Below are 12,980 nucleotides of genomic sequence, written 5' to 3' on the forward strand. Positions count from 1 at the left end.
ACTTAATCGCTAGTTCTTTTATAAGACCCCATGCGTGAGAAATGTTTACATGTCATTTTTAATCAGTTCCTAGTATACGTAAGTGAGCGAAACAGATGGGAAACGACAGTAAAGGGAGGGAATCTGAAACTAAATTCTATGTAAAGAGTGCTTCATCGGCATCACTGTGAGCTGATCAAAAGCCTCAACGGACTCACTTTACGAAGGAAATACTAGAAATAAGAATAAACTGCATGTACCTTTCTGCAGAACAACAACAGCAAAGCGATCGTTTAAAAACAGGGGTACTTCTCTGTGGAACAGTCTGCCTAAGAACATTCGGGATATTCCAGTATTCTTAAATAGTGAGTCGTGCTTTTTATAATTTTTTAGAAAAATAAGGGGTGACCGCAAGGCGAATATTATGTGTATTTTAATTCGTTGATAGTTTTTGAGGAGTTTAACATACGTATTACTCTTTATTTATAACATTTTTTAAGGTACTTATATTGCATTTTGTCTCGCTATTTTTAAGAAAAACTTCAGTATAAATAAAAAGCGGGATATTTAACCAAAGGGCCAACCAAAAACACTTCGGCGAATCGAACAAAGAACGCCACAGGCAGATGTGGGTGCAAAATGGTGGTAATTAAAATCAGTATTGTCCCTACAAACGTTGCAAAATTTAAAGACATTTTGTACGAAGTGACCAAATAGACTTCTGCGTGCGCTATATGAGGTTTGTTCACTTTTAAAGGGATACTTTAAAGGTGATTTTCAGACATTTTCCTCGTCACAACCCTTCCTGTTAATCAACACTGAGGCAAGTTAAAGAACCGACACACTGCTCGTGAACAGTAGGAGAGGGGGGGGGGGGGAGGGGGGAGGGGAAGACCCCTCGCTGTTGTAGTCTGGCCTCCTTCCACATGCATGCGTGAGACATGCATGCGTGAGTATCCGGGTGGGTGAGTGCAAACCGCCATGTGTATGTGGTATGTGTGGTGTATCAGTGACCCCTCCCTTACCATTACTATTTAAGACTATTAAGTGGCTGGCAAATTTCGGGATGATAATCTAAAAACAAAACAATGGCAATAATAATTGGATCTTTAATAATAACAGCAAAAATAAAATTAGCACTGGTATCGCTATGACTACGGAACTCTTGATCGAATTCAATCACCGAATATTCATGAAATTCGAAAACATGCCTCCAGAACAATCTGTAAGTCTGTGTGTGGTTACTCGTAAGTCACTCATTGAAATTTTCCTCTTTTACGCCGTCGTCAAATTCCCTGGCAGGATATTCCTTTTCTGACATTTTAGATGTCATCTGCCATCCTTCTGTTTTCAGTTTCGTGACTTCCGTACTGGTTGGTCAACATTTTCCTGTGTTGTGCAGACACGTACACTGCACGTGCTTGTCATGAAAAAAAAAAGACAAACAGAAAAGAAGCAAGCAGAAAGTCGTTCTCAGACCAGACAAGAATAAAGACAACATATTTGTATATCTTGGCTATTATAATTTATCCTCGCAATAACAACTTGTAATGATTTAAACAACATTGACCTCACTTATCAACTCTTCACTGAGGTTTATTGATTTTGCTGCAGCAATAACTTTTCTCGCTTACAGATCTAAGTATCTATAAACAAAGGTGATTAAACGGTCACCCCTCCGTACTCCTACCGTGATGCAATTCAGAATCAAAGGATCAGTCTTAAGGCGAGAAAATTTGAAAACTTTTAAACAACATGAGCATTTAATCAGAACTATTCTACATCGACTACAGCAGAATATCGCTCGACTTTTAATTTGTGGTTAGCAAAGCAAAACTCTGTCCATCAATTGTCGAGGTAAGGTTTGAGTATTCTTGTTTGTTGTATCATTTGCCATCATTTCCTTTTAAATGTTGCTCGTCCTTTATTTTACAAACAGCAAAACTACTGTAGGCCATTCAGTTTTGTCTTGATCGAACGTTCGAGTAGTTGCCATAGTAACTGAATTTAGGATAAAAAGTGAGTTGCACCCGGTAATTTAAACGAGTACGTCTCGTTCTTTTTCGGGTCGAGTGCAAAAGACTGCCATTAAAATCATATGATGGAACCAAACAGAACACTTAAAGACCCTTGAAGCCACTCATATTAGAGCAGTTCGGTTAATTCATAAACTACCAAGAAATCTAAAGGACATTGCAAAGGGGTCATTACTTCATTATTTTTATACCTTCCGCCTCTTAACTTCTGGCCAATATAATCTTAGGAAACGTTTTAATGTTTTTGTTAACGGGCCGAGATCTGATATAGGCCGCGGTACTCTTTCATGTAGGGCTGCAACTGCTTGCAATTATCTTTCAGATGAATTAAGAGTATTCAAAACCCTTCCTCTTTAAAAATTTAGAGGTCTAGTTGACAATTGCAATATACAGTACTACAAGGATAGCTTTGTAATTACTGGGTTGCCATATGCCAATACAGTCGAAATTTGCGTCGCATTTCTCCGTTTTTTTCCGATGTCGAAAATCGGAAAAGTTGCGCAATAGGGTGTTTCCTGTCACTGCCCTGCTGAGTATTGTCTTCTTGCGCAGAGTCGTCTGCGCGTATCTTTGGTAGGTTTCAAAGGGTAGCAGAAAGGCGTAGATTATACCCGGTGGATACAGTACAAGCAATGGAGGCGAAGCCGATGTAACGCGAATAGTGTTCTATTGTTAAACAAAATATACACTTATATTAGCTCAAGAATGGAAGTTCAATTCGATAAACAACACAAGCGGTGAAAAATGAATATCTGGAATCTTAAAAGCGACGAATAATGGACATCGACGACAATTGCATCTTTCGCTGTCGGATATGAAAGTGAGCTGTATTTTTAATATTTTACTAACTGTGCTGTTATGTACAACACTGAAACCAAATGGCAAGTTTTCTGGTAACTTTTTTTGTTTGGATATGGGTTTAACAAACGCAGAGAAGGAATCGAACACCTTCCGGGGTTTACTAAAGTCGGATCTCTGTTGTTTGGCCATTTATAATGTTACCGGTACTTATCTGTACTCAGCTCTCCACAGTCTTCAGATTTAAAAAAAAAAAGGAAATTTGAAAATTTAGTCAAGAATTATTTGACAGAAAGCTTCTTTTCCATTTTTTGATTCATTATTTAAGGAAATGGGTTTAATCCTGAACACTGTAGGAAAACTTATTTAGTTGCGTGTGGTTTTGGACACTGCGTTAAGACACTGCGTGTGTTGCTTGTTTGTACGCACGCAATGAAATGGGAAGTTTTATCTTCCCTCTAATCGCGGATAGTTTGTTTTTTGGCTTGAAAAGGCTTTTGTGAGATTTTCGGTCTTTGTGGATTGATCGTGTGCGAACTTAACTATATTTGTATATGTGGGCAAGAGAAAATGAGGGGATAGAGAAGGAGGCTCCCGGTCCAGCCCTTGGGATATGTCATGTCCGCGAAAGTTATTTTTAGACGAGCGGAAGTCTTCCGAGACGTCCGCATGCAGGCCAACCTCGGTCCGATGTTTGAAAGAAAATATATATTCATCAGCCTTCCACGCGCGCCATCATTTTCTCTTTTCACTAAGAACCTGAGAGCGAGGCAAGACTGCATGCGGACGTCTCAGAAGACAGCCTTCCGCTAGAACAAAGACTTCCGCTCGTCTAAAAATAACTTTCGTCAGGAGCCCATCTGGGTGATGGGCTCCTGCTTTCGTGGACATAACATATCCCGGCCAACGCCTTGAGCCTCCTTCTCTGTCCCCTCATTTTCTCTTGATGTGGCTTGATATTTGATGTGCGAGTTGTTTTCATAAAGATGACAAGAATTTTTAACCATTTGGTATTTCGAGTGTTCTTTCTTGGAAATGATTAATGGATAGCCATAGTTTTGCACGTCAGAAAATACTTGTTTAGTCATTCTCGTGTAAAATTGTAAAATGAAGTTTATTTGGAATGCCGACAATATTTTCCCCCCGGGGGGGGGGGGGGGGTGAAGGGGGGGTAGGATTTAAGATTTTGGTATTACTTAGGGTGTTCTGGGCAAAATGCAATCATATGTGGCCGTGAAGATCTCTTTTAGTGTTGCACGCGAAGAGATATAAAAGTGTATATTTACGCTTTTATATTTCCTCACGTAAATGAAAGTAATAACTAGTTTCTTCGAAATACATTTTAAGATAAAAACTAGCGATAAAATTTTTCGACGTTTCGATCTCGCTGAGATCATTTTCAAGTTTGAAAAAAAGTGAATAAAACTTTGCCTATAAGAAGTAAAATCACACGTGAGAATATTAAAAGCGATAAAAATGTGGAAACATGTACTAAGCGTTACAAAAGGTAAGTGATAAAAAATAAAAAAGGCTCGATAGCAATAGGACAAAAGCTTTACAAAAGAATATATGAAATACTCCGAGCTATAAAAATAACTTTGCACGGATGGAGTCAGACTGCGTGTTCAAAGTTGGCTTTAGTTCTTTTATAAAAAGCATCTCATAAATTAAGCAGTCAAATTTGCTCTGGCACTTCCGTAAGATCTTGAAACTACGAGATATGTCCCTTGGGTCCCTCCCATGTTGATCTCTGACGTGTTTCCCGATGGCAGATCCCTTATGATCCCTTATGGCGAGATCGAAACGTCGGAAAATTTTATCGCTAGTTTTTATCTTAAATGAAAGTATTAGATGATGATGTCTTTGCCATCATTAAAAGTCACTGTATTTTTTATTTATCTGTGTTTTAATATGGTCTCTTTTAGGGATCAAAAAAACCCGGGCTACACCCAGATTGGTCTCCTTCAGGGGTTTAATTTACGAGCATCCCTCCCCTTTTTATATGGGAGTCCCCCCCGCCCCCGGGAATATTTCTTTGAAAGTGAATTTTACTTATCAAACTTAATTTATTCAACGATAGGCCGTTTGCATGACCAGGTCACGTGGCCCTTGTCAATCATAAAGAGTGGTCGTGGTACCAAATAGATGCAAGAAATGGAACTTAAACGAGTCGAAATTTGTAGCAATGTCAATTTTGAGTACACTGATGTTTAAGTGCGTGATTTAAGAGAACAAATGTAAATGAATTGTGTGCTGAATGGCAAGCAGCTGTTTTCCCTATAAAGCTCAATCAATAATCACTGTAAAATCTCTCACCTAAATGTCAGTGGCCTCAAAATTGGCATTCTTTCTATTATTTCATCCCGCTCTTTCCATTTCTGGCATCTATTTTGTACCACGACGATTTTTTTTATGACTGACAAGGTCACGTAACATGGTCATGCAAAGGACCTATTATTTACCTATTATTTCACGAAACTTCAGCTTGCAATCGATTTAAAAAAAAAAAGTAGTGTTTCGTTTCCGGTTTGGGCAGCTCTGGGGATGATGAGAAATAATATATAGATTTAGCCAGGCCTAAAAGCGGAGCTCCAGTTTCTAGCCCCAGAAAGCAATAGGGTCGTTTATACGAGAGAAAATAAGCCGCGGCTTACATAAGCTTAGGGCGCGTTCGATTGACCCTATTCCGGAATAAGACTACGTGACCCAGAATACGTGGAGTGATAATTAAAACGGTATGTTTGGCGCGTTTCGACGCAGCAAGGATAACAAAAATATGTTTAAAATAGCATTTAAGCAGATATTTGACAAGTTTAATGTGAATTTCCGTAAAAACGAAGGATTTCTAACTTATGTCCCATGTGTTCCTATTCCGGAGTACGGTTAATCGAACACACCCTTAGCTCCAGATCCCAGATCTGGGAACGAGAATGCACTTCACATCACCTTCTCAAAGTTAATTCAATTATATTTCAAGGCTTTTTTAAGGTGTTGAAAACTGGAAACTAGTGTTACACGAGCTTTAGTTTGATTGACATGTGACAGGAATTAGATCTTATCGAGTTTTTGGCGGTAATATATTTTGTGTATTGGCGGAATTATATCTCGGAAATCTGAGGAAATCGTCTCTAAAAGGAATTGTATTCTAAAAGGAAGTCATCTATCATTAAAGAGTTTGGATCATTAAAACATTTGGTGCCGCGACCCGGGAGTGAAGGATTGAAAGAGTGAAAAAATGAATTAACCTCGTGTAAACATGTCGTCGGAACCCAAGAAACGACTGAAGAAGAAATCCATGGTCCGCGAAAGTCATCGCGCATTTGTTAGGAAAACAATCCTCGCGGCACAGGAACAAATTGATAAACGGGGAGATCCTACCGTTTTGAAGAAGCTCAAATCCTTGCGATGTACCCTGCTGGATAAATTGTCGGAGCTCAAAATATTGGACAGTGAAATTATCGATTTGGTAGACGAAACGAAAATAGAAGAAGACGTGAACAATAGCTGTGACTTCGCCAGCGCTATTCAAGCCTGCATAGTCGACCTAGAAACGGCAATAGAAGCTGAGGAAAATACTGGAAAGGGTCAGGATATACAAGGAACGACATTGGACTCGCAAAACTCTAACTCGAGTATTCAGGCGGGAACACAATCAAAAGCGTCAATAATTCCGACCCACGCAAAGTTGCCCAAACTGGAATTGAGGAAATTTTCAGGCGACCCAATCAACTGGCATCCCTTCTGGGAATCGTTTGAATCGGCCATTCACAAAAACACCACCTTAAGCGACGTGGAAAGATTCCAGTATCTCAAGTCGCTCCTTGAAGGTTCTGCAGCCCAGACAATTTCTGGTTTAGCAATGACAAGCTCGAACAAGTGCTTCGGAAATAAACAAGTCATTATTTCGAAACACATCGAATTGCTCATGCAGCTTCCAAAAGTAAGCGACGGTAGCGACTTAAAGCAATTGCGTCAGCTTTTGGATCGAACGGAGGCGGCAGTTAGAAGTCTAAAAGGAATCGGTATTTCGACTGAGACATACGGAACATTTTTGACACCTGTAATTATGGGAAAGATCCCACAAGAGTTACGCCTCATCCTGAGTCGCGGCACATCAGAAGATTGGGACCTTGATACAATCATCAAGTCTTTCACAGAAGAATTGCAAATTCGAGAAAGATGTGCTTTGGGAACGGTAACTGAGCAAACAAAGTTAAAAGAAAAACGAGATTTTGGTTTTGGAATTCGCACAGGTCAAAACAAAAGACCCCCCACATCGTCAACCCTGGTTGCAAACAACGAGAGACTGCCGCTATCTAAGGATAAATGGTGCACTTTCTGCAATGGACCTCATCCAACTGTCAAATGTTCTGTTGTTACCGATCCAGAATCTAGAAAGAAAATTCTACGTCAAAAGGGAAAATGTTTTGGTTGTCTGAGGAGCGGTCATGTGAGTTGAGATTGTCAAGCAAGGTGTCATCGTTGTAGTGGGAAACATCACGTGGCTTTGTGCAGCGTTCAACACTATCCAGATTATCCAATCACGACCAGAAGGGCTAGAGACAGCAATCAAGAACAAACTGTGAGTACAAACTTGTATTTTACTCAAGACGTTAATAACAAGTGCATCTTGTTACAAACGGCCAGAGCTAACGTCAGAAGTCCTCATGGAGGAAATTCTTGCAATGTGAGAATCCTTTTTGATTCAAGTTCCCAAAAGTCCTATATAAGCTCACGGTTAAGGAGCAAATTGAGCTTACGACCAATTGGAAGCGATACAGTTCTAATACAAACTTTTGGAAACAATGAACCCTCATTGAAACAATGTAGCATCGTTCAGTTTGCATTGGAATTTCAAGACAATTTGACAGTGTTCATTAATGCTTATGAAGTTGAGTTGATCTGTGGTCCCATCACAAACCAGACCATTGAAATTGCACAACAGTGTTAACCACATCTGCAAGGCTTACCTCTGGCTGATCACTCACGAGGTGATGAGGGTCTAGAAATTGATGTCGTGATTGGAGCAGATCATTACTGGTCTGTGGTTCAGAATCACGTGGTAAGGGGGGGAGCTACATGGACCAGTGGCAATTCGTACAAGATTAGGATATGTATTGAGTGGTCCTGTGAATGCGGCAAGTGCGAATACACAGTTATCAACTGTTAACGTGTCCCATGTTATGAAAACTGAATGTCAAGTCATTGAAGAGAACTTAGTTTCAGATGATTTCTTACTGAAAGAGGAGCTAAGTAAGTTTTGGGACTATGACACTCTTGGAGGAAAGCATAGAGAGGGAGATTTTCTTGAAGACTATCTTACCAAAGTGAAGTTCAATGGAATCCGTTATGAAGTGTCTCTTCCCTTCAAGACTGAACACCCAATTACTCCAGACAATTACTTGTTGGCACAGAATCGCCTTGTTTCTTCATTGCAAAGATTAAGGTCCAAGCCAGAATTGCTCCAACAATATGACAGTGTCATCAAGGAACAATTAAATGCTGGTGTTGTTGAATTGATTGATAAGAGTCATGATTTAGATACTTTTCCTGGAACTGTACATTACATTCCTCATAAAGAAGTATTGAAAGAAGACAGAATCACTACTAAACTGCGTGTGGTTTATGACGCCAGTGCTAAATCCCGCAATGAACCAAGTTTGAATGACTATCTCCTACCAGGTCCAGCCTTAACTCAATTGATCTTTGATGTCTTGCTGAGATTTCGCCTCGATAAAGTGGTTTTGATTGGTGATTTAGAAAAAGCATTCTTGAACATTGAAGTCAATCCAGCAGAGAGAAACTTGTTAAGGTTCCTATGGGTAGATGACATCAACTCCCCGAACCCAGAAGTGATCACACTGAGATTCACTCGTCTTGTTTTTGGTCTAGTTTGCTCTCCATTTATTTTGAATGTAACATTGAGGAACCACTTAACAAGGTATGAGAACATTGATCCTGAATTTGTGGCTGCTGTTGTGAGAGCTTTGTATGTTGATGACTTTGCATCTGGAGAGAACTCGGTAACGAAGTGTTTTGAACTTTACCACAAGTTGAAGTTGCGGTTCAGAGAAGGAGGTTTTAATATGAGAAAGTGGGCATCGAACAGTGAAGAGTTAACTGAAATGATCAAAAGAGCAGAAGAATCTTTGTCTTGGGAACCGGAGCTGTCTTGTAAGGCTACTCCTACATTGACCGAGCCGAACATTGAGGAAGAAGATTGGACAGTGTCAAATTCAAACAACAATGTGAGCGAAGAAACCGTTGTCAAAGTAATGGGAGTTCAATGGGATCGGATGGAAGATAATTTCGAGTTTGATCTTGCTACCTTTTCTAGACAAGCCTTAGAGGGAACTTTCACTAAACGGACATTATTGAGCAGTACTGCTCGATTCTATGATCCATTAGGCTTGCTGTCACCAGTTACCTTACACTTAAAGTGCATGTTCCAAGAAATTTGTCATTTAAAACTTGGTTGGGATGAAGCTTTGCCGGAAGGTCTCGCGTCGCGCTGGAAGGAGTTACTACAAGACATGTGGGAAGTCTCAAGCATTGTAGTACCTCGTTGCATCCTGGGTGACGTTCAAGTCGAAGACGTCCCGTCTATTCAACTACATGGGTTCGCAGATGCTAGCAAGTCTGCGTATGGAGCAAATGTCTACATCAGGTTGACAACCTCTGGAACCAGTTCTGTTTGCCTTCTAGCGTCCAAAACAAGAGTTGCTCCCTTGATCGGTGAATCAATCCCTCGACTGGAGTTAATGGCCGCCTTGACACTTGCGAATTTGATGACAGCCGTGCATGAGGCATTGACCTGCACTATGAAGATAGACGCTGTTTTCAATTGGACTGACTCTCAGATCGTGTGGTGGTGGATCAATAGAGAGTCTAAACAATTCAAGCTGTTTGTTCAGAATCGAGTTCAGAAGATTCGAAGTCTGTGGAGTAAGGATCACTGGAGATATTGCCCGTCTGAGTCTAATCCTGCTGACATAGCGTCGCGAGGGTCAAAGAGTTCTGTTCTCGCTCACAGTGATCTATGGTGGAAGAGAGGTCCATTTCTGAAAGAAGGAGAAGTTCAGTGGCCAAACCTACCTGATAATCCAATCGGTGAGAGTACATTCCCAGAAGAAGTAACAAAGGAATTGAGAAGGAAACCTGAAATTTCAAATGTTATGACAGTATCCGTGCAGTGCTTTCAGAACATTTCAGAAGTCATCTGTCCAGAAAGATTTAGTAGTCTCAGTAAACTTGTCAGAGTAACCGCTCTTGTGCTGAAATTCATCCAGAAGCTCAAGAGGAAGATAGAAATAACTGACATCAGTATGGAGGATCAGAATATTGCTACGAATCTTTGGTACAAAGACGTTCAAGCCAAACTTGAAGAAAAGGAGAAATCAAGTTCGACTTGGGACCAGTTAGGAGTCTTTAAGGATGCCAACGGACTTCTGCGATGCAAGGGACGAATCCAGAAGTCTTCACTTCCATACTCAACAAAACATCCCATTCTATTATCTAGAAAGCAGCATTTCACTAAGCTCGTGATTATGCAGTCCCACGAAAACGTGAATCACAATGGAGTTGGAGAAATCCGATCACAATTCTGGATAATCAAAGGAAGGCAAGCTGTTAAGGATGTACTTTCCAAGTGTGTTACGTGCAAGAAATTACAAGGAAGAGCCTACAGCTCTCCACCTACTCCACCACTACCTGCATTCCGAGTTTCAGAGGAAATGGCTTTCTCTAAAGTAGGTGTGGACTTTGCCGGACCCTTGTACGTGAAGAATATATACTTATCCAAGGGAGAAATGCACAAGTGTTACATTGCTCTGTTTACATGTGCTAGTACAAGAGCTTTGCACCTTGAACTTACGCCGGACCTCTCCGCCAATTCGTTCTTAAGAGTGCTGAAGCGATTCTTCGGTAGAAGAGGACTACCGACCCTGTTCATTTCAGACAACGGGAAAACTTTCCGAGATGCAAAGGTTAAGAAGTTTGCTCTTGATCGGAACATTGACTGGAAATTCAATGTACCCACAGCCAGCTGGTGGGGCGGATTCTTCGAAATCTGTGTGAAACTTGTGAAAAGGTGTCTCAAGAAAGTGCTCGGAAATGCGAAGTTGAGTTATGAAGAGTTAGAGTCAGTGCTGATCGAAACTGAAGGCGTTTTGAATTCTAGGCCATTGACCTATGTCTACGATGAGCTAACAGAAACTCCACTTACGCCTTCTCATCTTGTAATTGGTCGTCGACTTCTAGATCAATCTCCTGCCATCACAGTACCTGTAAACACTTTGCCTAGACGAGAGAGATATTTAGACGGTCTTCTCACCCATTTCAGAAATCGATGGAAGAAATAATATCTTACAGGTATCCGCGAGTACCAGAAACTCAAGGGAGGTGAACCAAGAAGAACAATTCAAGTAGGCGACGTTGTGCACATCTATGCTGACAAGACACCCAGACAACAGTGGAGAATGGGGAAAGTAGAGAAACTGTTACAGGGACAAGACAACGTTGTCCGCGCAGCAGAAGTGGTAACAGTAGATAATTCTCTCCGCAAGACTCGCTTAAAACGTCCAATTCAAAAGCTGTATCCTCTTGAAATCAACGTGTGTGACGAACACGTAACTAATGCGAGAACAGGACAGTTTGACAGTGGAATGAACATTCAGATAGTTAGAGATGAAGACATCCCTACAGTGATCACTGCTCCATGAACTGTCTGACCGTATCTTGAGCGTTTGACACTGAGGCTAAAGAGCTAAATTAGGTTTTGCGTTAAATCAGTCTTATTTGTTTAAACTTTCTTGATTGACTTCGACGTCAATCAGGGGGAGTGTGTTGAAAACTGGAAACTAGTGTTACACGAGCTTTAGTTTGATTGACATGTGACAGGAATTAGATCTTATCGAGTTTTTGGCGGTAATATATTTTGTGTATTGGCGGAATTATATCTCGGAAATCTGAGGAAATCGTCTCTACCAGGAATTGTATTCTAAAAGGAAGTCATCTATCATTAAAGAGTTTGGATCATTAAAACACAAGGTAACCAATCAAATGACAGGAAAATGAAGGACAAAAAAAGGCCATTGCGTGGCAAATTTTGTAACTTGTTCCCAACTGGATCAATAAAATAGTAGTCCTGACTAAAATTCTGTATTTGAGGTATCAAATAATGCTTGTGATTTCAAATCGAACTTGCACTGTGCGTTTCGTTCGATTTTGAAATCACACATAATTTCAGACCAAATTGCACTCCACTCAGTTGAATTCACATTATTTATTGTACTTTATGACAGACTTACTGTTGTACCAGTTTTCTTTGGTATTTTATTTTAACAGTAGGACTACATCACCTGTATAGTTGCCCATTTTACCGATTGCTTGACGAAAATAAAGATATGTATGTATGTATGTTAACTTGCAACACCATTTTGAATTCTTCTGGCTTTGCGGACGTCTCTCTAAAAATAACTGAACTGAAATTAAGGACGGCGCCTACTAATTCAAAGGTGTTTTTGCGCGGTTTACTGAAATCCAAAAGGAAAATTGGGGGTAACCACGCATTTTTCGAAGATAATTGATCAACAACATTTGTAAAAAGCTTTAAAATACAAAGCAATGTATGGCGTTCTTTTCCAAATTGAAGCTTAATTATCTCTGAAAAATGCGTGGTTAACCCCAATTTTCTTTATGGATACCAAAAGCGCTTGCTAAATTCTGCTTTCTCCGCATGGTTTTGAATCGCGCAAAAATATCCCCGCCTGTATTAATAAGCACTACCCATAGGAAATAGCCAGCTCTATAAGCTTTAATTTGATATAGGGGTTTAGGTATCTACAGTTTAAACCGGACGCGCTACATCGCTCGGACGCGAGACACCCCTGAAGGTATAAGATGCATTTATCAATGTGTCGTAAGGGTTACCATGGCAACAAAAGAACCATCCAAAAACAGCCTATATTTTGTCTTTAAACGCATATATCTAAAAAACAAATTCGGTGACCCCCATTTATTGCTGGAGAGTAATTAGCACGCTACGATAAAAACTTTCTGCAATCACTTTCCAGCGATAAAAAATGGGGGTCACCGAGTTCGTTTTTGAGATATGGGCTTAAACACAAGGATGGTTCTCTTGTTGCCATAGTAATTCATTACGTCGCG

At 40.3% G+C, this 12,980-nt stretch overlaps 2 protein-coding genes across 2 annotated transcripts; both read left to right on the plus strand.

Moving 5' to 3' along the window:
* Nucleotides 1–6,069: 6,069 nt before the first annotated feature.
* Nucleotides 6,070–7,272, plus strand: LOC138002503 (uncharacterized). The gene has a single exon (XM_068848539.1). The coding sequence runs from the start codon at nt 6,070–6,072 to the stop codon at nt 7,270–7,272; it is 1,203 nt and encodes a 400-aa protein (XP_068704640.1).
* A 724-nt stretch (nt 7,273–7,996) lies between these two features.
* On the plus strand, nt 7,997–11,173 carry LOC138002505 (uncharacterized). Its single transcript, XM_068848540.1, has one exon. The coding sequence runs from the start codon at nt 7,997–7,999 to the stop codon at nt 11,171–11,173; it is 3,177 nt and encodes a 1,058-aa protein (XP_068704641.1).
* The last annotated feature ends 1,807 nt before the right edge of the window (nt 11,174–12,980 follow it).

Source organism: Montipora foliosa, chromosome 5 (assembly GCF_036669935.1).
Source record: "Montipora foliosa isolate CH-2021 chromosome 5, ASM3666993v2, whole genome shotgun sequence".
Taxonomy (NCBI): domain Eukaryota; kingdom Metazoa; phylum Cnidaria; class Anthozoa; order Scleractinia; family Acroporidae; genus Montipora; species Montipora foliosa.

Coding starts and splice junctions, on each gene's coding strand:
- LOC138002503 (XM_068848539.1), top strand. CDS start 6,070: ATGTCGTCGGAACCCAAGAAACGACTGAAGAAGAAATCCATGGTCCGC.
- LOC138002505 (XM_068848540.1), top strand. CDS start 7,997: ATGAAAACTGAATGTCAAGTCATTGAAGAGAACTTAGTTTCAGATGAT.